The sequence below is a fragment of the Phocoena phocoena genome, chromosome 3, assembly GCF_963924675.1.
Source record: "Phocoena phocoena chromosome 3, mPhoPho1.1, whole genome shotgun sequence".
Lineage (NCBI taxonomy): Eukaryota > Metazoa > Chordata > Mammalia > Artiodactyla > Phocoenidae > Phocoena > Phocoena phocoena.
This window is the reverse complement of record NC_089221.1, coordinates 152,440,189-152,462,318: the sequence shown is the minus strand read 5'-3', so window position 1 is coordinate 152,462,318 and position 22,130 is coordinate 152,440,189. Positions and strand designations below refer to the sequence as shown.

Sequence of the window (22,130 nt, the reverse complement as noted above, 5' to 3'; positions counted from 1 at the left end):
TAATTGTATAATAGTTATATAAATGAATGTCCTTATTGTTAGGAAAACACAAAGTGAAATATTTTGGGATGTAGGGTCATGGTGTCTATAACTCACTCTCCAACAGTATAGGAGAAAGAGAGACAGAAATAAAAAGAATAAAGACAATGTGATAAAGTGTTATCATTTAAGGAATCTGGTGAGAGGCCTATGGGAATTATTTACAGTTTTCTGTAAGTCTGAAATTAAAAGTTGAAAAGGGTGGGGGGGGAACCTTGAAAGTAAAATCAAAAAAAAAAAAAGGAGCTTATTAGTGGGAATGTAAAATGGTGTAGTGGCTCTGGAAACCAGTGTGGTGATTCTTCAAAATATTGAAAATACAATTACCCTATGATCCAGCAATGCCATTCCTGGGTATATATCTAAAAGTACAGAAAGCAGGATCTCAAAGAGATATTTGCACAGCTGTGTTAACAGCAGCATTATTCATAGTAACTAAGGTGGAACCAACCCAAGTGTCCGTGGACGGATGGACGAAGAAAATGCGGTATATACATCATACAATGGAATATTATTCAGCCTTAAAAAAGGAGGAAATTCTGTCACATGCTACATCTGTCAGAACATGGTGAACCTTGAGAACATGCTAAGTGACATAAGGATACAATACTGTATGATTTCACCTTCGTGAGGTATCTAAAGCCGTCAAATTTATATTAGCAGGAAGTAGACTGATGGTTGCCATGGGCATTGAGGAAGGGAAAGTGAGGAATTGTTTAACAGGTATAGAATTTTTTTGTTTGTTTGTTTTATACATTTATTTATTTATTTTTCCCTGTGTTGGGTCTTCGTTGCTGTGCACGGGCTTCCTCTAGTTGCGGTGAGCAGGGGCTACTCTTCTTTGTGGTGCGCAGGCTTCTCATTGTCGTGGCTTCTCTTGTTACACAGCACGGGCTCTAGGCGTGCAGGCTTCAGTAGTTGTGGCACATGGGCTCAGTAGTTGTGGCTCGCGGGCTCTAGAACTCAGGCTCAGTAGTTGTGGCGCACGGGCTTAGTTGCTCTGCGGCATGTGCGATCCTTCCGGACCAGGGCTCAAACCTGTGTCCCCTGCATTGGCAGGCAGATTCTTAACCACTGCGCCACCAGGAAAGTCCTAGAATTGGTTTTGTAATATGAAAAAGTTCTGGATATCTGTTGAACAACAATGTAATTGTACTTAACACTACTGAACTGTGCACTTAAAAATGGTAAAGGCCATACTTTTGATGTATTTTTTACCACAATTTAAAAAAATCTCTAAATTAAAAAAATAGAAGTTAACATAGGGGATGATTTACAGATGAAATTATATAATATATGGGGAGGAATAAATGTTGCAGATGAAACAAGACTGACTCTATGTTAGTAACACTGAGGTTCAGGGGTTATTATGTGGAGTTGTATTATACCAATCTTTCTACTCTTCTGCATGCTTGAAATTTTCCATTAAAAATGTTTTTAAAATTTCTCCACTTCAGACTTCATAAGCTGAAATTTAGATTCTGTGTGACTGTCCCATATCTTTACTCAACTTTATTTATTCATGTCTTTTGACCATTAGTGAGCTTCACAATTAAATGGAGAATTAGAAGACAAGAACTGTGTTTAGAGATATCCAAAGATATTTAGGGAGGTGTCAAGAAAGTGGGAATCTCCAGCACAAAGAAGTGCTGCATGGTTCAAAAGATAACTTTTTAACGATCATTTTTAATATTCATGATTAAGAATCAGAGTCATGTACAAGAGCAAGCATGGTTGCAGAATGATCTGGACCAGTAATTTGTATAAATTAAGCATGGAGCTAAATTCTGCTGATGGTTAAATTAGGAAGGAGCAGGAAGGAAGGAAGAAATAGCTGGGAAGAGTGCCTGTAGTGGCACCAAAGTCTCCGGGAACCAAGTAAGAACATCCAGGGGAGAGCACGGCAGGCACAGAGCATGTTCACTAGTCCTTCTGTCTCTAGGAAACCTGGAGTCCACATTTATGGCTGGTTTGTTAAACTAGGAAACTTTCAAGGTCTTTTCAGCACCTGAGCCTGCAGCTGGGGGAATGAGGGAGAGGAATGAGATGGATGATGGTGGAGTGCTGTGCTCGGACCAGGTTGTGCAGGGCCTGAAGCTTCTTTCTTTCTTTCCTACACTGATAAATAATTATATTCTTATCATAACAGTGAAAACTACATCAAAGTATTACTGTGCAAAACTGAAATTGCCCTTCCGTCTAGCCTTCTGCTCCCCACCCCCAAGGGAACCCCCAGTTTGCAGCACACCTTTCCTTTCTCTTTTCCAGGTTATAGTTGACTTTCAGGTTTCAAATCAGAAAGAGAAAATCCCAAAGCCCAGATCCAATGGTGGTTCTCCGGGCCCCCCAATACCCTGTCTTTAAATGTCAGAGCGCCTTTTACGCTGTGCTGTCTGGCCATTTCCTATCTGTAGGCCTCTTAGGTTGTAACCTCCCCGTCGCCAAGGCTCGGTTTTACTGTATTTTGGAGACTGTTTATTCAGGGTGACTGAACGGCAGGCTGCCTGGATAAATTAGGTCTGCCTTTCCCAAGCTGGTTCATACTTAAGGGACATTTAAGGGACCCAGCCTCCAAGTAGGGACCCAGTCAGGACACACAAACTCTGGCGGTCTGAGCTGAAGCCTCACCGAATGAAAGGAAGTGCTGAAGAAATGCACGGAAGCAACACGGCCTTGTGGGAAAGGCCCTGGACTTGCAGGAAAGATGCAGTAAAGCCGTGGGACTTACTGTCATTTCTCCAAGGCTCATGATAATGGGCTTCATAATACCCGCCTAGCTTAGGAGAAGAAACTTTTGCAGAATGAATCAGGAGCCAGGTTGCGCAGCGACCACCCCCTCGGTGCTCCCGAAGCCCGGGCTGCCAACCTGTGGTGGCCCTGTACACGCTATGGTCACTTTCTGCAGTCCGCTTCGCCTCTAGACCCTGCGGGAGCTGCGCCCTGTCCTGGTGTCCTGGAAATGCGTGCTGCTGGCCCGGAGCGGGGAGCGCGGCCCGGGCCTCTGGGCCCCTCGGGCTGCGCCGCCGTCCTGCTGCCGCCCTCCTGTGGCCGCTGTGAGGCGACCTCCGGCCGTCCTGCGGGCCTCCTCCCTCGGCCGGTGACATCACCGCATTCCCGTCCCGGCTCCTCCCGCCTGCAGCCGCAGTGACAGGCGAGCCGGGCCCGGTGGCGGAAAGGAAGTGCGGGGCCGCCGCGCCGAGCCTGTCCCCGCCGAGGCCGGCTCCCCCGGGCGGCTCGGGTGACAGTGTCGCGGCCGCCGGGCGCAGGGCGGGGCACGCGCCGGGCAGAGCCGAGCGACAGGCGGACGCTTCAGAGAGACGTGGGGAAAATGGCTGATGACTTTGGCTTCTTCTCGTCGACGGAGAGCGGGGCCCCCGAGGCGCCGGAGGAGGACCCGGCGGCTGCTTTCCTGGCCCAGCAGGAGAGTGAAATCGCGGGCATAGAGAATGACGAGGGCTTCGGGGCACCTGCTGGCAGCCAGGCGGCCCTCATGCAGCCGGGACCCGTGAGTGGGGGTGAGTCAGCCTGGTAGCCTGGGGGTTGGGGGACCTGGGGCTCGCACCCGGGGTACCAGGTGGAGTGAAGAGGGCCTGCTATGGCCAGCCAGGAGCAGGCCTGGGGCTAGTGTGTACCTGACCGGGACCTGGAGGAGATGCGGCGGGGACGGGGGGATCTTTTGGAGATCCCCATCTGAGGCCTTGCCTGGGGCTGTGGGTCTGGTGGCTCCCAGGACAGAAATTGGTCATGACATTTCATCCCCAAGCCAACTCTACTATTGCCTGGCTCTGGAATCCAACACAGCCCAGGCTTGAGCTTCCCAGTAGGCTGGCTGCCCCAGGCCGAGCCCTGCAGGTTTGGGCAGAACCCCAGATCTCCCTGCCCCTCAGAAGTAGCTCCCTCCTAACAGCTGGGAAAGCAGGGGACGCTGGGTGCTCCAAAAACTCACAGACCTTCCCTGGGGAACACTTGGCATCCTGCAGTCACTGGTCTAGGCACTTTTCTTACATTTAATCATTTCATATGCATTATTAAACCCATTTCAGAGATGGCAAAACCGAGGCTCAAAAGGTACACTACTGAAACAACTAGTAAGTGGCAGAGTGAGGACTCTAAACCATTTCTCTCTAACTCTAACCCTTTCCACCTGACCACACTGTCTTCCATATGCCAGGCTCTGAGTTAGACACCAGGGTGGGGGCAGGAGCACAGAGGGCTTCAGTCAGATGTGGTCCTGTCCTCCTGGGGTTGGTAGCTCAATGGTTTTCCAAAGGTGGCCCAGGACTCAGGATTTGGGGCCTGGTCCTTGCAGTACTGTGTTTATCAACAATGTTCCTGCTCTGGCTCTGCCTGAAAGGGCAATTTCTTAACGTATCTAGTAAAAAAGTAGATATCACTTTCATGGGTACCTCCAAAACAGCGCTTGCTTCTTGTTAATGTTGTCGTTTTGGTAGGAGTTTATGGGCCTGTTGGAATAAGTGGTACCTTACATATTTTTAAAAAGTGTTTACAAGTAAGGATCCTTTTAGTCACGTTTGTATTCATTCAGCATTTACTGAGCATCTACTGTGTGCCAGGCCCAGTGGGGATACAGATATGAATAAGGCAGTTCCTGTGGCTTGAGGAGCTTGAAGTATCTCTGTATCCTCTTGGTATGAGAAACATAACAAGCCTTTTGTAACATATGAGAAACTGGAGGCCCAGAGAGCCTGAATATCTTGCCCAAAGTCACACAGCCATGAGTGACAGATCTGGGACTTGATCCCAGGCTTCTCAACTGTGGGCTCCATGCTCTTTCAAATGCTGTGGCAGTCACCCTGGGAGGTGATGAGATGTAGAGGTAGGGAGAGGGGTCTTTTGCTCCCCAACCAAGCCAGCAGTGGAGGACTTCTGAAGAAGCAGCAGCTCCTAGCACTTCAGCGGGACCCTCACACATCCCAGCGAATTCCTAGGAAATGTGAGCCCACGTTCATGTACCAGTATTCATTTGTCCACATCTTCCCCTTGAGACCACCAACTTCCCCAGTCGGGTTGGCCTGGGAGAGCCAGTGTCAGAACCACCTAAGAGAGAAGAAGGTAGAAGTCAGGCAGAGGGCCGCAGAGGTGGCTGGGGCTTGAGCAGGCTGTGACCTCTCCCAGGACAATGGGGCTCCAGGGGTTTACAGCCTGGATGGGAGGTTCCCTCTCCGGCAGGGGTGGTGCACAGATTGGCCCCAGACCTGAGGTGGCAGGGAGAGAAGCGGGGACATGGCCCTCTGAGGGTCTCCCAGACTCACAACCAGTAAAGCTGCAAATGCTCAGCTGCTCTGCTGAGTGGGGCATGGGGATCCGGGAGGGGTTATGGGATGGCGGCTCAATAGGTGGCCAGATAGGATGGAATTGATCTGATCCTCCTAGGCCTAAACGGTGATGAGCAAGTAATCCCCCGAGACCAGTGATGAGTGCCAGAAGCCCAAATGAGGTGCGGAAAATGTGCCTTGGGCTGCTGGGAGCTGGGCGGAAGCTCCCACAGCCAGCACCACTCACCACCATTGAGTCTCGTCTCTTAAATGATGCCCCTGTGCTGAGTGCACTGACGTTGGGCTCCCAAGGAAACTGTTTAGTGTAGGCCTGAGCCTGAGCCACTTTGAGTCTCTCCTCTGGGGCTGGAAAGACGGCCAGCCTGAGCAATGGATACTTTGTTTCCATTCATCAGCCTTGGGTAGGGCCCAGGAGGTGTGTACATTTTCACACCCAGATTTCTAAGCACTCCACCTGGCTCTGACCCCGACTTGCCCAGTCATTTCCTGGCAAGCCCATTTCCCCTGATGGGCCTCAGTAACTCCCAGGAATGTTCTGGACCCTTGTCTGCCCCCGTTCCAAAAGGGGTCAGGGATCTGAGAGAAGCAACACCCACAGGGTTATCCTTGGGACTCGTATCTGCCGTACTCTGGTTCTGCTGGCTTCGGACTGTGGACACGTGATTATCAACGTGCCGTGGGCTACTCATTGTGGGGACAGAGACTTTTAATTCTGTGTGTGGGTATGTGTGGATTCCCAAAGAGGTTAAGCCTCATTCCAGGGGAACACTCGTGGGACTGAGAGACTGGGGCACAGAGACTTTCTGAAGGCCAGGGTGGGCACCTGTGGACAAGGGGCCTGAGGCTGGGACTGGTCGGGGAGGCGGGGCCGCAACTTCCCCTCCAGAAATGCCAGGTGCACAGACCAGCATCATCGTGAATGGACCCTGGTAACGTAAGGCCCTGGTAGAGGAGATGCCCCAGGAGAAGAAGCCACTTTGCAGAAGATGCTGCCACTAATTTAGGGGCCAGGGCACCCATGCAGGAGAAACCCCATCTGAATGAGTAGGGAGGGTGGCTGACAACGGTTGGTCAAAATCAATCAATGTTTGGCTGTGCAAACAAAGTTGATTATAATCTATATCAGCTGGGCATTATTTCCATGGGATTAAGCATCCTTCTCTTCAGTGCCCAAGCTGAAAACACTGTCACCATTACTCACAGCTCTACCTGGCTGGTAAAGTGTACTTGTCCATCTGCGGTGATCTCGTGCAGCCTCCTGTGGGTCTTGGCTAAGAGGCATTGCAGTTTCTGAGAGTCCTCAGGCCTTGTAGATAACAGTGGGCCCCCAAAGAGCAAGTCAGCTTCCATTTAGCCAACACTGCTCACCCTTAGGAGCTGAATGGGGTACAGAGCCTTATAAGGGAGTGAATAACCTGTGGGAGGTCACAGTAATCGCATAAGAGCGTCGGGGTTCTGTACGATATTCTGGGATTCCTCAGAGTTGAGACCTTCCATCAGCACCCAGGGAAGTAGGGGAAGTAGTAGACGGCTTCCCAGAGGGGATGACTTGTGAGCTGGGCCTTGGAAAACAACTGGATCCCAAAGCACATTCTTTAGCGAGGGAAGCAGGAAGAAAGGTGTGGGATGCGTCATAGTGTGTTTGGGGAAGGAGGAAACCAGAATAGGGTTTGTGGGAGGGACTGGTGGGAAGTGAGGCAGGAAAAATGGGCAGGGCCAGATTGTAGATCCTCACGAGCTATGGGCCAAAGTTCAATGTACTCATTCAACAAATATTTATTGGGCTCCTATTATGTGTCAGGCACTGTTCTAGGTGCTGGATCCCAGCAGTGGACAAAACAAAGTCTCTGCCCTCCCAGAGGGCATTCAAGTGGGGAAGACAGATAATAAGCACATACAAAAATAAACATATCAGGCTGTGGTAGGTGCTACAGAGAAAATAACTGCCCAGGGGAGGAGGTAGGGGTGCTGGGGGATGAATGTCAGGAGTGGTCAGGGAAGGCCTCTAATAAGGCAGTGTTTGAGCAGCAGCTGAAGGGCGTGAGGCAGCAGCCCACATAGAAATGGGCAGGAGAGCTTTCTAGGGAGAGGGGACAGCACCTGCCGAGGCCCCAAGGAAGGAGCAGGCCCTATTGGCCACCATGGTCCACGGGAAGTGGATTTCCTTTTGGTTTGTGTTCATTATATTTTTCATTAGAGGAGTGACATAGGTAAGTGTATGCTTTTCAAAACGCCAACCTTGGCAGCTGGTTTGAAAGAGGTTTGGGAGAGGGTGAAGATGGAGGCAGGGAGGCCAGTGAGTGGACAAAAACCATTTATTCCTTCTTTCTTTAATGCACTGATTCATTTGCTTATTCAACAATTAGTTTCTGAGCGCGTCCTAAGTCACAGGTACCGTGCACGGCTCTGGGGAAGACAGCGGTGAGGATAATGGACACAGGCGTGCCCGTCCAGGTGCTTGCCACTAGCGGGACAGACAGGCCAAGGTAGTTGTACAGGTGGGCCAGGCTGGGGGCAGAGGGCGGAGGGCAACTTTGAGGATTCTTGTTGCAGCAGAAGCCACAGGAGTTTGTGACTAACGAGATGTCAGGGAAAGGGACCTGGAGGAGTCACTGTTTAGGTGAGGGCAAAATCGACTCCTTCTGGGAGGGGCAGGAGGAGGAAAAGTAGGCCAGGTGCTGCCTGGTGGGGGCTGTGATTCCTGCTCTCCTAGGTGGAGCCATTGCTCAAGGCACCACAGGGACAGGCAGAGACCTGCAGGCCTCTCTTCCTGAGCCCTCGCAGACCCTGCCCTGAGCCTCCAGAGCCTCTGCCTGTTCACCAGGCACAAGCTCCACAGACAGTTGGGCCATTCCCAGCCGTGGCTGAGGGGAAATCAGTTTTGGGTAGGTGAGGACCTATTATTGGCTGGGTGACCTTGGGCAATCACGTAGCCTCTCTGGGCCTCAATTTGAGAATCTGTAAAATGGGTTGATAACAGCTTTGTCACAAGGCTATGGTGAAAATCAGAGGTCATAATGGCTGTGAGAAGGCTTTGTGCACAGTCAAGGATTGAGCCCAGGTTATCTGCATATCCATTATGTGTGCGTGTAGGGCGGGGAGTCAGTACGCACATGGACATATACAGAGGTTGCTTCGGGGGCTAATGTAAGACCCTGCTTGCTATAAGCTGAGCAATGAGTGATGCTGTCTTCTGTTCTCTTTCCAGCGGGTTCTGAGGACATGGGGACCACAGTCAATGGAGATGTGTATCAGGTAAGCAAGATTCTGTCGTAGCAGGGGAAGGGACCGACAGCCTGGGTCTCAGTAACTTTTGGCCCCCATCATGGGTAGGATTAGGGATTCAAGTTCTGTTCATTGGGATGGGAACATCAAGAAAGATTTTGATGTGGTTCTTTTGGTCATGTAGGAGAAGGGGATGAAGAATAAGGACCACAGGGATCAATGGGGTGTTGCCTCAGGTTGCCCGTGATGATGTCCAGCTTCCAGAGGGAGAGATTAAGTGGCCTGCAGTGGCATGGACTAAAGGAAACACAGGGCCCTGCACACGTGTGTGCCATTGGTGGGAGGCTGAAGCCAGTGGTCATCTGCACCATGTCTGAGCATTTTAACTGGGTGAGCCTTGGACCCAGAGATTCCACTTCTCAGAATTTTCCCAAAGGAAATAGCTGGACAAGGACACCCAGATTCTTTGCAGGATTATTTATAATAGCAGACAAACTGGAAGCAACCTAAGTGCCTAGTATTGAGGGCCTGGGTAGGTAAATTGGAAAACCATTCTGTTGTTAAAAAGAGCAGTCAGAGCTTTCTGTATTGACATGAAAAGATGCCTATAATATAGTAAATGGAAAAGCAGCTTGCAGAATAATATGCACAGTATGGTCCTGTTTTTCATTTTAGAAATATGTTTTCATGAAAGATCTGAAAGGATGTGTACCAACTGTTAACAGTGGTTAGCCCCGAGCTTGCGGGAGAAGGGGGGATAAGGAAAGGGCTTTTACTTTCACTGGATTGTCTTAAAATTCTTTGTAGTGATCCTATAACACACATGCGCACACACTCACCCCCCAAAAAAAAACAGCTAGTAAAGATATTTCTAGTTAAATACTGCTTCTCTCCATACTCACTTAACCCCCCTCCCTTCATACATACACAGTTCATTTTGAAAGTACTTAAAGAACTTGGACCACAAATAGCATCCCCAGGACCCCACAGATGCAACAGTCTTTACCCCCAACCTGCAGATACCTGGGTGGGGGCAAAACCTTCACTGGATAAACTTTAATTCCCACTGGACTGGCTCAAAGACCCTTGACTGCTGGGGCTGCAGCTGCAGGATCTCCTGAGCTCTGCTTCGTTGAGGAGCTGGCCTCCTAAATCCTCAGGGAGAACAAACAATACTTTCTTATGTAAGAGAGATGGGCTGGTACCTTACACAGGGCAACTGGCCAAGTCCCATTTCTGGAAAATTACTCAACTACCAGCAAGCTAGAAAAGTCAGTCTCTAGGACTTTAAGGGCTTCGTGTCTCCCTGGGCCTGAGAGCACCAAATAAGCAGCATTGACGCCGGTACAGTTTGGCAGAGCATTGAGACTCAGGCTGCTCCTGTCCTGGGCACACTCAAAAGGACGTGGCCTGACCCAAAACGTCTGTGTCCTAAAGTGGCCCTGGAGCTGGAGATACACTTGGGACCGGAGAAGTACCTAGAACACCATGAGCGGGATAATTTTCCCTTTCTATACATTAGGATCTTGAGGCCTTCTCCCTCCCTGCCCCAGGCCTCGCTTTGTATTTAATGGATCTGAGAAACCCTGGGCCTCCTCCCCAATCTCGGTGGGAACTCTTATTCTCCCTGCTACCAAGAATAACCCCAGCTGTGTTTATCTGTAACTCATTTCACATCTGTGCCACGTTAGCATCCTAACAGGCAGGGGAGAGGTCACAGATGAGGCGAGTCACTCAGAAGCTTAGTGGCCAAGTTCAGGTTCATCTAGGTCTCCTGCCCCTGATCTGGTGCCCTTTGTACCATCCCCTTGTTGCTGGAGCAGGCAGGCCACAGCCCCTGGCTGGCGGGTGGGAAGCCCCTGCAGACTTTTCTTAGGATGGAGCACAGAGCAGGGTCTGGCTTGTGCACCCCAGGCTTTCAAGGGTCCTGGGCAGAACTTTCCTGCTACCTTTCTTAATCTTTTCTGGAAGGCTATGGGCCACTACGGGGTCCAACTGTGAACCTGATCCCCAACAAGGCCTAAGGATAAGCCTGCATCCCCGTTGAGCTACTTAGAGGAATCAGCAGCTCAGCTCAGCTTAGCTTTAGCTGGTCAATCCCACAGATTGGTTATGCCTCATTCTCCTGGCTGTCCCTGGAGTCACAGTACATGCTCAGCCAGCATGGCCCACCGGAAGCCCTTGTGGTGGTATCCAGTGTCCAGCGGAGGGGTCCCTCGGGAGAGGAGTGCTGGGGAGCTGGGCTGAGACAAGCCTGGCCCTGATTGTAGCCTGTGGCCTTTTGGTCCACAGGCCATTCCTGCCTGACCTCTTCCCTTTCGAGCTTGGGGGGTGCTCAGAGCATTCCTGCAGCCCCTGGTGAGCCCTCCTGGGCTGCCAGCCCCACTGGCGGCTGACCCGATTTCCTCACTGCGACAGTCAAGTGATTAAAGAGGAGCCCGGCTGTGGCCCTCCCGACCTCACTGCTCACTGGCACGGGCAGGGCAGGAAAATAAGTCCAGAGCAGCTGGAGAAGGGGAGCCAGCAAATAGCTTCTCAGGGCCTTGTCTGGTGGCAGCACCACTGCGTTCTTCCTGGTTGTGGTGATGGTACAGCGCAAGCCGGCCTGCTGGGGGCATGCCACGGGCAATGGTGAGCCCTGCAGCTCTGCCACCCGTGCATGTGCATGTGCATGTCCGCTACAGGCTACAGGGGTCACAGGGCAGTCATCGCATTCAGGCCCCATTTTGCACCCCGAGTGGGATGTTCTCACTCCCATTTGACAGGTGATGAAACCTAAGGAGCCCAGGGAAGGGACTTCTTAAAGGTCGCACATCCAGTGAGTCGCAGGAGGGGACTTAAAGCCCAGTCGCTCTGATGCTGTGTCCCCGTGCCCTCCACATCGCTTTGCAGGCAGCCCCTCATTCCTTCATTTAGTCAACTCGCATTCTGAGTGCCATGCGCTGTGCTCAGGGCCTCAGATGTAGAGGCAAATCCCATGGATGTTTGTCCTCGAAGAGCTCAAAGGACAGAGACCTGAAAGTCATGCAGGATGGCAAGGGCTTGGGTGTGGGGCTGGTCTCAAGAGTTCTTACTATGCGTCAGGCACCACCCAAAAGCTTTATGTGGATTAACTCATTTCATCCTCCCAACACCCCTACGATGTAGGTTCTGTCATTATCCCCATTTTACAGATGAGGATGCACAGGGAGGTTTAATAGCTCTGGTTGCACAGCAGGAAAGAGCTGGGACCTGAACCAGGCTCAGGCGCCAGACGCTGCACTGAAGTCAGAGAGTGTGACAGGGACGGATGTTGGAAGTGGGTTCCAGGCTGCCCAGGGGCATGTGGGTGGTCCTGGCTAGGGGGACAGCATGTGCAAAGGCACAGAGGATAAGACACGCATTCGGGGGCTTGTCTGGAGCCTGGCACCTGCTGCAGAGAAGGGTGTGCTGGGGGAACCTGAAGAGACCACGGGTGAAGGGCTGCTGTGCCCGCAGGCGGAAGGGATGGGGGTTGGGGGGGTGGGCACAGCTCCCAGCCAGAGTCTGTTACTAGGCCGTGCTGGTGGAGGACGCAGGCCCAGCTTGGCCAGGCTTTGTGCCCAGGGCCTGGGCACAGCATGCTTGGACCACACTGAGCAGTGCCCCTGGATGTGCAGTGCAGCTGCTCTAGGCTCCGCCACCCCCCGCACCCCGCCCCAGAGAAGCCCCAGGGTCTCTCAAGCTGCTCCTACACCCACTGCTCCTACGCGGGGCGCTGTGGCGAGCTGCGGCAGAGGAGTTTGGATGGAGTCAGACAACCTGCGCTTCATTTCTGGCTTTTCCCAGCTGGACAGCTTTGGGCTAGTCACTGCTCTGAGCTGGATTTCTCATTTGTGAAATTGGGATTAGAAACCCTGCACTGCTGCCTCCGCAGGTCTGTTGAGAAAAGTGCTCTGTAGCCCTGGAAGCTGCTTCTAAGTCCCTGACCTAGCCACTGAGTGAGCCAAGGGGGGTGCGTGTGTGGGTGTGAGAGAGACAGACGGGGAATGGGGCGTGGGGCAGTGGGAGGAGGGGGTGCAGTCTCCAATCTTGGGATGGTAGACTTATCAGGGAGACCAAAATCACATGACACAGAAGTAACTTTGGTCCCTATTGGCTATGTATGGACACACGTGTGGCTATGTGTGACACCCAGGAATTCAGTTTGAATTCTGGCCCTGCCAGTTCCTGGCCAGGTGACCCTGGGACTTCAGAGCTAGACTTTTCCTACCTGTAAAACAAAGATAATGAAACCCACCATGTAGGGTTGTAAAGACCAAAGGGAACCATTTAATTGCAAGTTCTCTGCCAGTTTTAAAACGCTGTAACCTGTGAATCTTAATTTTGGGGCAATCTTGATGGAGATGGTGGGTCCTGAAGGACACCATGGGATGACTTTTACCCAGAGGACCCCCTCCAGGCCACCTCTCCCACCCCATCTGCTCCACACCTGGTAGCATCTCTGTACTCAGATTTTTCCAAAGGCACCGGCCTCATGTGGTCCTTAAGCTGCCAGCTCTTGGTCTGAAATGCCCTTTCCCTATCTCTTCCCAGCCTACTCTGCTCCCAGGCTAGAAAGGTCATGCCCTCCCTTGTCCCCACTCTTTTCATGACCCGTGTTATGCATGTACCCCAGCCATGGTCCTCATTTGTGAGGGACTCCCTCTGCAAGCTCCCGGTTGATGGGCTGTCTCGTTCATCCCTGACCCCAAGCCTGAACATCTGTTAATTCATTCAAGTAATGTTCTTGAAATCCTCCTACAGCCAGGCCCTCCATGTTCTACATACTATAAAGAGACAGGCAGTCTCTGTCCTCATGGAATTCCCTTACTGGGGGGGCGGGGTAGGGTGGGGTGGGGAGGGCAGATTCTAAACATGTAAACAAACCAGGCTTTTAAGATATCCTGAGTGCCAATAAGAAATTAAATGTAGCACCTGGATAAACACGTAGAAAGTAAAAGTAACTGCATTTGTCTGCAGATGGGACAGTCTATAGGATTGGGCAGAGGTCCTGGTAGCCTAGCCTCAGGACAGGGTTGTTCCCAGAACTGGAAAGGTACATCCGTGATCAACTCGTGTTGTCCAGATTAGGGCCCTGGTAAGGCCCCTCGAGATGTCTTGAGAGACTCTCTCAGTTGAAGTGTAATGCTGGGCAGGAAAGAGGAATAAGGACAGCGCCCCAACTGCCCCACCCAAGGGTGGGCCTGATCCGAGGAGCCAGGCTGCACCTCTCCGCCCTGGGCCTGCCCTTCCTTCTCCCCAGAGACAGCTGGAGATGCAGCCCTGATGTTCCATCTGCGTGCTCCTTCGCCCTGCTGCCCACAGCCCCTTGGGCAGACGCTTACCCAGCCCTTCTTCTGAACTGGGCACATGCTGGCCCTGGGGGGGATCTTCATCCACATGGCCACTGCTTACTGAGCACCAGCTGTATGCCCACAGCAGGCACCACTGGACAGATGTTGTTGGGTGGGGAGAAGATACGCTGGTACTCGTGACAGTTTTAATGAGTGCTTGCAGGAGGAGCACAGGGAGCAATAAAAAGATGGGACAGGAGTTCAGAGGCTATAAACAAGGTCCTGTCCTGCCCACCGGGAGCTCACGGTCCAGCGGGGAGACACCCGCAGTAGAAGGTGAGGGTGTGACAAGAAGCACAGAGAGGACAGGGTGTGAAATCTGTTTTGGGGCTGGGAAATATCCCAGAGCTGGTGACCTCTGAGCTGGAAACTTGTGGGGTGGAATAAGATTTCATCAGCCAGAGAAAGGAGGGAAGACAACTGAAGGTGAAAAGCACAAAGGAGACAAAAGCCGGCAGCATGGGCGTGTGGGATGTGTGCAGACCGGAATGCACGGGGCGGACAGAGAACCAGAGTGGGCATGCCAGGAGATGGGGCTGGATCATAAAGTCTCCAGCTTTGCGAGACCAGAGGGGAGCCCCATCCTTGCTGGGCTGAGCTCTCAGCCTGCAATGCTTCAAGTCACCACCCTGGCAGGTGGCGTGGAGAATTGGGCAGAGCCCTGGCTTGGGAGCCAGAGGACTGGACTCTGGCCCTGCTTCTGCCACTGTGTTGTGCCATCTCTCCTGGCCTCAGTTTCCTCCCCTATAAAATGGGAATTAATAATAATAATAATTCTAGCTACCATTTACTGAGCCATCACTCCATGCCAGGCACTCTTGTAAATGTCTTATAAATATTGTTGCATCAAATCCTCACAACTAGCTCTTAGAGGTACTTTTATTACTATTCTCACTTCAGATGAGAAAACTGAGGCCAGGCAAGGTTGAGCAACTTGCCTGGGCTACACACATATATAGCAGGCAGTAGAGGTGGGATTTGAACCCAGATGGTCCAGCTGCAGAGTCTGAGTTTTTCATCACTGTACAGTCGTAGCCATGGCCACCCTGCCTATCTCAGGGCTGCTCGTTCACTCAGCAAATAGTTATTGAGTACCTGCTACATGCCAGGCACTGTGCTAGATGCTGGGGACACAGCAGTGAACAGGACAGGCAAGGTCCCTGTTGCCACAAGGGTGACATTCTGATGGAGGAGACAGACAATGGACAAGTAAGCATATTATAAAGTGAGGCCATTTGGGACTGTGTTATTTGGTAAATAAAACTAATAGGGCAGGGCTTTAATGATAGAAACACAGGGAACTCTCTGAGTGCCAAGAAGCGTTTGAAGTTCTCTACACTTTTTAAACTCATTTCATCCTCATATTAACCCCGTGGGGTGGGTGCTATTTTGTAGCCCATTTTATGATGAGGAAAGTGAGGCACAGAGAGGTTGAGTAACTTGCCCACGGTCACACAAGGAGCAGAATTACTGGCAGAGGGCACAGCAAGTGCAAAGGCAGGGTACAGTCCCAGGAGACAGTGGGTATGAGGTGGTTTGAGATGTGAGGGGGTGTCCTGGTACTCAGGCGCCAGACACAGAGGGGCAGGTGGACAGGCTGGGTACACTGCCGTGTGTTTGCGTCCTAGGAGGCTAACGGTCCAGCTGATGGCTACGCTGCAATTGCCCAGGTCGACAGGCTGACGCAGGAACCCGAGAGCATCCGCAAATGGAGAGAGGAGCAGCGGAAACGGCTGCAAGAGCTGGGTGAGGGCAGGGCTGAGTGTGCAAGCTGGGCTGGTCCCCCTGGCCCTGGGCTCCCCACTGGGTTGGCTCTCTGGGACACGGTCGGGTGGGGAAGCCTTAGGCTATATGGGGCCCTGCCCCACCTTAATGTGGGATTGGCTGAGGATGGACCCGGGGCTGCCTGCCGGGGCCGAGGGGAGAAGCAGCAACCAGAAGCACAGCCAGCTGTGCCTCACATCCCTCCTGGAAAGCTGCTGTTCATTCACCTGTTGGGGGTTGCAGATGCTGCCTCCAAAGTGATGGAACAGGAGTGGCGGGAGAAGGCCAAGAAGGACCTGGAGGAATGGAACCAGCGCCAGAGTGAACAAGTTGAGAAGAATAAGATCAACAACCGGTGAGAGGAGCTGTGAGGGTGCGAGGGGACTGTAGGGTCATGAGAGAACTATGGGGACATGAGAGGACCTACAGGGATATGAGGAGCTATGGGGACATGAGAGGACCTATGGAGACATGAGAGGACCTATGGGGACATGAGAGGACCTACAGGGATATGAGGAGCTATTGGGGACATAAGAGGACCTATGGGGACACGAGAGGACCTATGGGGCATGAGAGGACCTATGGGGATAAGAGGACCTATGGTGACATGAGAGGACTGATGGGGACATGAGAGGACCTATGGGGACATGAGAGGACCTATGGGGATATGAGGAGCTATGGGGACATAAGAGGACCTATGGTGACATGAGACGACTGATGGGGACACGAGAGGACCTATGGGGACATGAGAGGACCTATGGGGACGTGAGGAGCTATGGGGACATGAGAGGACTGATGGGGACAATGAGAGGAACTATGGTGGGGGGACTGTCTTGAGGATGGGTGATTTGGTGGCAAGAACGCGGAGGAAGGAGAAGCCGAACCCACAATGATGTTTCCTCAGTGGCCTGTGGAACTCAGCGCGCTGAGCTCTGCAGAGCTGGTATGCCGTTAAGCTCTGACCTCCTCACCATGACAGACAAAAGTGAGTCTGCCAGTAAGCAGACGAGGTCCTGGGACCCAGTGGGATGTAAGCCAGGCCGTCCTGGAGCCCAGTGGCCAACAGCTCGACCTGGGCCCCCTGTGGCCATGGTTATCATGACAGAGAACACAGGCCTGGCAGGAAGGGAAGAACCAAGCCGTGTGCAGGATTTTGTTGCTTATAGAAATGATAATGCTTCGACCCAGAAGTGGCTAAAGAATAAAGGGAAGTTAGTGGCCTATATAACTGGAAGGGCCAGGGGTAAGGGCTGCAGACCCAGTGGACTCAGGCACTGAAACAAAGTCCGTCAGTGCTCACTTTTACTGTCTCTCGGTCTGCTTTCCCCTGCGTGGCCTTCACTCTTGGGCATACACCCCTGGGATGGGGGCAAAGGTGGCCACTAGCAGCTCCAGGCTTCTGCTCGATTTTCTTGGCAACTTCAGTGAATATAAGCCTCTTGCTCCCGACAGCTCTAGCTGAAGTCCTCCACCTGACCTTCATTGGTCTGGTGTGGGTCACGTGCCCACCCCAGGCCCAGTGATTGTCTCGGGGGAGGGACTCTCCCATAGACCCAGCTTGGTCGATAGTCCCATTACTTGGGTTGTGCACGGGGTCCGGTCCCACCCAAACCACAGGGACTGAGTGGGGGCAGCTGATGCTTCAAAGGACAATCAGGATGCCCCCTTCCTGGAAGAAGGGGGACAGATGTTGGTCAGGAAAGATAGCAGAGGCCCACCGGAGAATACCTTGCAGAAATGGTCTCAGATTAGAGACTGCCAGCAGCCCCTACCTCTGAGGCTGTGCACATCAAGGTACAAGACTTGCCAGAAAGGAAAAGGCTGGCTCTGGGAAGCCACCAGCTGGAAGCTGCTGCATGCCAGGCCCTGGGCCGGGCACTGCGGAGGCCGAGCTGAGAAGGACGCAGTCTGTGTCCTCAAAGAGCAGAGGAGGGAAACACACGGGTACAGCTGAACTCAGTAGTAGGGCCCTCTGCAGGAAAGCTGTGGAAGCAAGGGATGTGGGTGGCAGAGGGACCTCTGTGCCTAGGGACCTGGGCTTTGGAAGGTGGCTAAGAGTTCACCAGGAGAAAGAGGGCAGGGGGTGGGGGAGGGTATTCTAGACTAGGGAACAGCATGATACGAAAGAAAGGACGTTGTGCTTGGGCACCAGGGAGTGGCGGGAGACAGGGCCGGAATGAGGGCTCCCATGTGCAGGGCCTCGGAGGCGAGGGGCGGGCAGACACAGGCGGTGGGGAGCCACTGAAGGTTTGTAAACAGGGGGACTAATATGATAGGGCTGAGTTTTAGGAAAGGCCACCCACTCGGGTGGGTGGAGGATCCCTGCTCTCCTCTCAGGACTGTGGAGAGTTGCTGAGCCTTCCAGAACTATGCTTCCTAACACGTCTCCAACTGGAGGTACTAACGCTGTCTCTCTTTCTCTTTAACCCTCTGCCTGTCTGTCCATCTTGCCATCCCGTCTTCCCCCACCTAACCCCCTTCCCTCAAGGATCGCCGACAAAGCATTCTACCAGCAGCCAGATGCTGATATCATCGGCTACGTGTACGTGTCTCCTTTGCTCCTCTGCAAGGGCCTGTGTGTGGCTGGCAGTTTCTTGAGTCTCCCCCTTGTGGGGTATAAATGAGTATGGCTGGGCCTGGGGCAATGATCAGAGCAGGAGGTGAGCCCGAGGGGTGGGTACAGGCACCAACCCTCCCCTCCATCCCTCCAGCAAATGTTTATTGAGCATCTTTGAGACAGCTTTGCTAAAATCCAGGCAAAGAAAAGAATGTCCGGCCATCCCCAGGTGAGAGAGGCAAAGGGCAAAGCAGCCCAACTCCCTCCTTCTGAGATGCCTCTTGGAGGGGGGAAGTGGGGTGAGTCTTCTATTGAACAAACATTGAGTGCTGGTGCTGGAGGTATAAAGAATGCACAGCCATTCCCCGCTCCTGCCCACAAGTGCACTGCTCCTCCTTAGAACTTCAGCCTGAATTTGGTCATGAGCCCCTGTCCAGACCACCCGTGGTTCCCTTTCACGTGTTTCTGCTTTGAGGTCTAGTTGGTCCTGTGCCTGATCCAGACCAGAGATGGCAGAGATTTCCTCTTATGCCGCCCCGCTGGCTGGTAGCGACAGCCTGGACAGTGTGCTGGGGATTGTGAAGCCGAAGAAAATAATGCAGTGATGAATGTGTGATGATTGCCACGTGTGTATGTGCCAAATATTTGCTGTTCCTCGCTCTGGATACGCCCTTGGCAGGCCTCTGACACTGTCTGGGCTAACGCTTCTCTCACAGATCATGGGACACACCAGAATAACAGCTTTCCACTCCTTCCTTCCGTCCACTCTCCCATCTGTCCAGTGCCAGTCTCTGGTCAGACAGGAGTAAGACACACACGGTCTGTCCCCCCAACTTGCTCATGATCAAGAGTGTGTTGTGATAAGAGCCACATGCAAGGACACAGTGGGCTCAGGGAGAGCCCGGGCAGGCTTCAGAGGTCAGAGTCCGCCGGCCCTTAAAGTGTGAGAAGGAGTGTGCTGGGTGGGGAGGGTGGGAAGGGAATGGCATCCTAGGTGGGAAAAGCTGCTGGGGCAAAGGCGATGAGATGGGAAATATCTAGCGGCCTGCAGCGCCTGGAGCGGTGGGAATGGGGAGAGAAGGTCAGTTTGGAGGCAGTTGCAAAAAGCCTGTCGTGAGATGTTAAAAAGCTCAGACTTGATCCTGAAGGCAGCGGGGAGCCATGGGAGGTTTCAAGCAGGAGAGTGGGGATGGAGGAAGGGCATTGGCGCTGAGTAATACCACAGGGCGTTCAGTGCTCCTGTTGCACCCGAAGAAATGGTCCAAGGAGCACCCAAGGGAGTCCTGAAGAGAGGAATAGTCTAGACCAGCGCTTCTCAGACTTCCATGTGCCTATGAATCACCAGGGCCTCTTGTCAAAATGGAGATTCTGATTCAGAAGGACTGAGGTGAGGCCATGATTCTGCATTTGCAACAAGCTCCACGGTGATGCCGGTGCTGCTGGACCATGAACCCCACTTTGAGCAACAAGGTTAGAGGCAATCCTCTTGACCCAGAAGAGAGAGCTCCTAGGATCGCTCCCCTCAGCCCCACTGGTCAGCCAATGCCACACAGCACCTTACATTTTCTCAAGCCTACACACACCTGCTACGTTGTTTGATTCTCAGGCCGGTGAGACAGATCAGCAAGGTGGAGGCACTGATCCTCCCTTCCCAGGTTAGGAAATAAGCACACACCAGGGAAGCAAGATCACTAGCAAGGGGCTGGGTCACCTGATCTGGGGCCAGCTCATCCTGAGCCGTGGGGATCACGTGGAGAGCTCCCTGCCATCAGTCAGTGCCTGGCATGTGGCAGAACTGGTCCTGCTTGAGATGCAGGGGGCTTCTAAGGAGAAAGGGGCTTTAGGGACACTTGTTGGCTAAACAGGACAGAGACCCAGCCCTCCCCACCCCAGAATCCCTCATTGCTTTTCTCTTAATGACTCCCATGTTTAGGTTTTGTCCACTAAACTACATTTATTATACTTCGTTTCCCCATTGTTCTTTAATCACTGGCTTCTGTAACTGTCAGCCAGAACTTCTGATGAAAAACCCACCAGTTTCCACCCTAATTTGATTCCAATCAAAGGCAAAGACTCCAGTGGAGCATTCCTCAGCCTGTGGCGCCAAAGAGATAACAGTCATTTGGGGCTAAAAAGAGTTCTGTAGTCAAGTATGCTTGGGACATGGCAGATTCTATATCCATCGTGTACTCACATTCGTGGTGCACATAAGCACATTAAAGGCTTTGCAAGTCTTGTTTTGAAGATCTTCTTTAACTGATTCTTCTATACATTTTTAACCACAGCTCTTTTCTAAAGAACACTTATAGGGTCCACAGAACCCCGAGGCAATGCTGAACCAGAGACTTCAGCTAGGTGGTTAGTTAATGTCCTGCTCAGTTTTTGGAAATGTTGAAAATAGCTGAGATACTGCATTAGTTCCTCCAAGGGCCTTTAGGTGTCAGGAGCCCCAGTTTGGGAACTCTTGATAGAGAGGTAATGAACAGACAGTGCTGGGGCAGGAGGGGTAGGAGGCTACTTGAGCTACAGTGGCAAGGGAAGACCTTTCTGAGGAGGTAAGGCCTGCACTCAGACCTGAATTACAAGAAGCAACAAGCCATGAACAGGTCTGGGGGAAGAGGTGACCGAAAGTACAAAGGCCCTGAGGTAGGACCAAACTAGGCTTCCTCTGAGGGCAAGGCTGTTCCTGGGGGCCTGAGGTCAGAGGGCCCGGGGCTGGGGAGGAGACGTCTAGACAAAGGACCCCAGAGTAGGCTGGACAAAGCAGCCTTGCTCAGTGGGAGCAGAGCATCACTGATTAAGGGGAAAGGCAGACAGCTATGAAACCTCTGTCCTATCTCCACCTGCAGGGCATCTGAGGAGGCTTTTGTGAAGGAATCCAAGGAGGAGACCCCAGGCACAGAGTGGGAGAAGGTGGCCCAGCTGTGTGACTTCAACCCCAAGAGCAGCAAGCAGTGCAAAGACGTGTCCCGCCTGCGCTCGGTGCTCATGTCCCTGAAGCAGACGCCGCTGTCCCGCTAGGAGCCTGCCACCAACATGGCCGCCATACAGGGGCCGGGCCGGGCAGAGGAGGAGCAGCTGCTTTGGCCAGGGGGGAAATGCCTCCAGCAGCTGCTACACAGCCTATTCCGTTCCTCGCCATCTCCCGGGGCCGGGAAGGGGAACCCTCACCCCTCTCAACTGTCATTCCCTCATGGCCCTACGGCCCAGCCCCTCACATCTCCTCTCAGTCCACAAAATTGTGACTGTCCCTCCTGATGTATTTTTTTTTCTTGGCTTAAAGGGTGTGTTGTTAACTCTTTTTACACTTATTTCATTCTCATTTCTCTGGAAGCCACAAACTGGCGTCAGGGCTGTTTGTGCTTAGAACTTTCCCAGCTTCATGGGCTTGAGAGAAGGTAGGGCTATTTCCCTGGTAACCCAGGAGCTCCCAGCTGGCAGAGGGCATCCCAATCTGTCTATGTCTGCTGCCTCCAGCCCCAGGAGGAAAGACAACCTCTCACAGAATGCTTTTGCAAGCTTGATCCTTTCTGATCCTTGAACAAACCCATGACATAGGGATTCTGTTGGTCTGTCATATAGCCACAGACACCCAGAGGGGAAGCAGCTTGGAGGGAAGAGGCAAGACCAGAGGTTCCCGGTGGGTGCTTCCTCTTTGCCTGGGTGAGGGGCTGGTGAAGGTAGCCTCTGCCACAACCCTTCCTTGGGATTGGTCAGGACCCTCTGCCTCTTTCAGCTGTGCTCTTCTGTGGATTTGGGAGAAACAATCAGTGACAACACCTTCCCCTTCAAGAGAGTTGCAAACAGGTTATGTTCAAGCCATTGTGATCTGAACAATGTTTAAAAATATTTAATTGCCAACCGTATTAGTTTCCTAGAGCTGCCATAACAAAA

At 52.4% G+C, this 22,130-nt stretch overlaps 1 protein-coding gene across 2 annotated transcripts; it reads left to right on the top strand.

Moving 5' to 3' along the window:
- The first annotated feature begins 3,150 nt into the window (after positions 1–3,150).
- CLTB (clathrin light chain B) lies at positions 3,151–21,573 on the top strand. 2 transcript variants are annotated; one of them, XM_065873593.1, is made up of 6 exons: positions 3,151–3,554; positions 8,545–8,591; positions 15,544–15,661; positions 15,923–16,034; positions 18,168–18,221; positions 21,086–21,573. In XM_065873593.1, exons 1-6 carry the CDS (start codon positions 3,368–3,370, stop codon positions 21,255–21,257), a joined length of 690 nt encoding a protein of 229 aa, XP_065729665.1. In that variant the 5' UTR covers positions 3,151–3,367; the 3' UTR covers positions 21,258–21,573. The 2 variants fall into 2 exon arrangements, with proteins under 2 accessions (XP_065729665.1, XP_065729666.1); XM_065873594.1 differs by lacking the exon at positions 18,168–18,221.
- Positions 21,574–22,130: the final 557 nt, after the last annotated feature.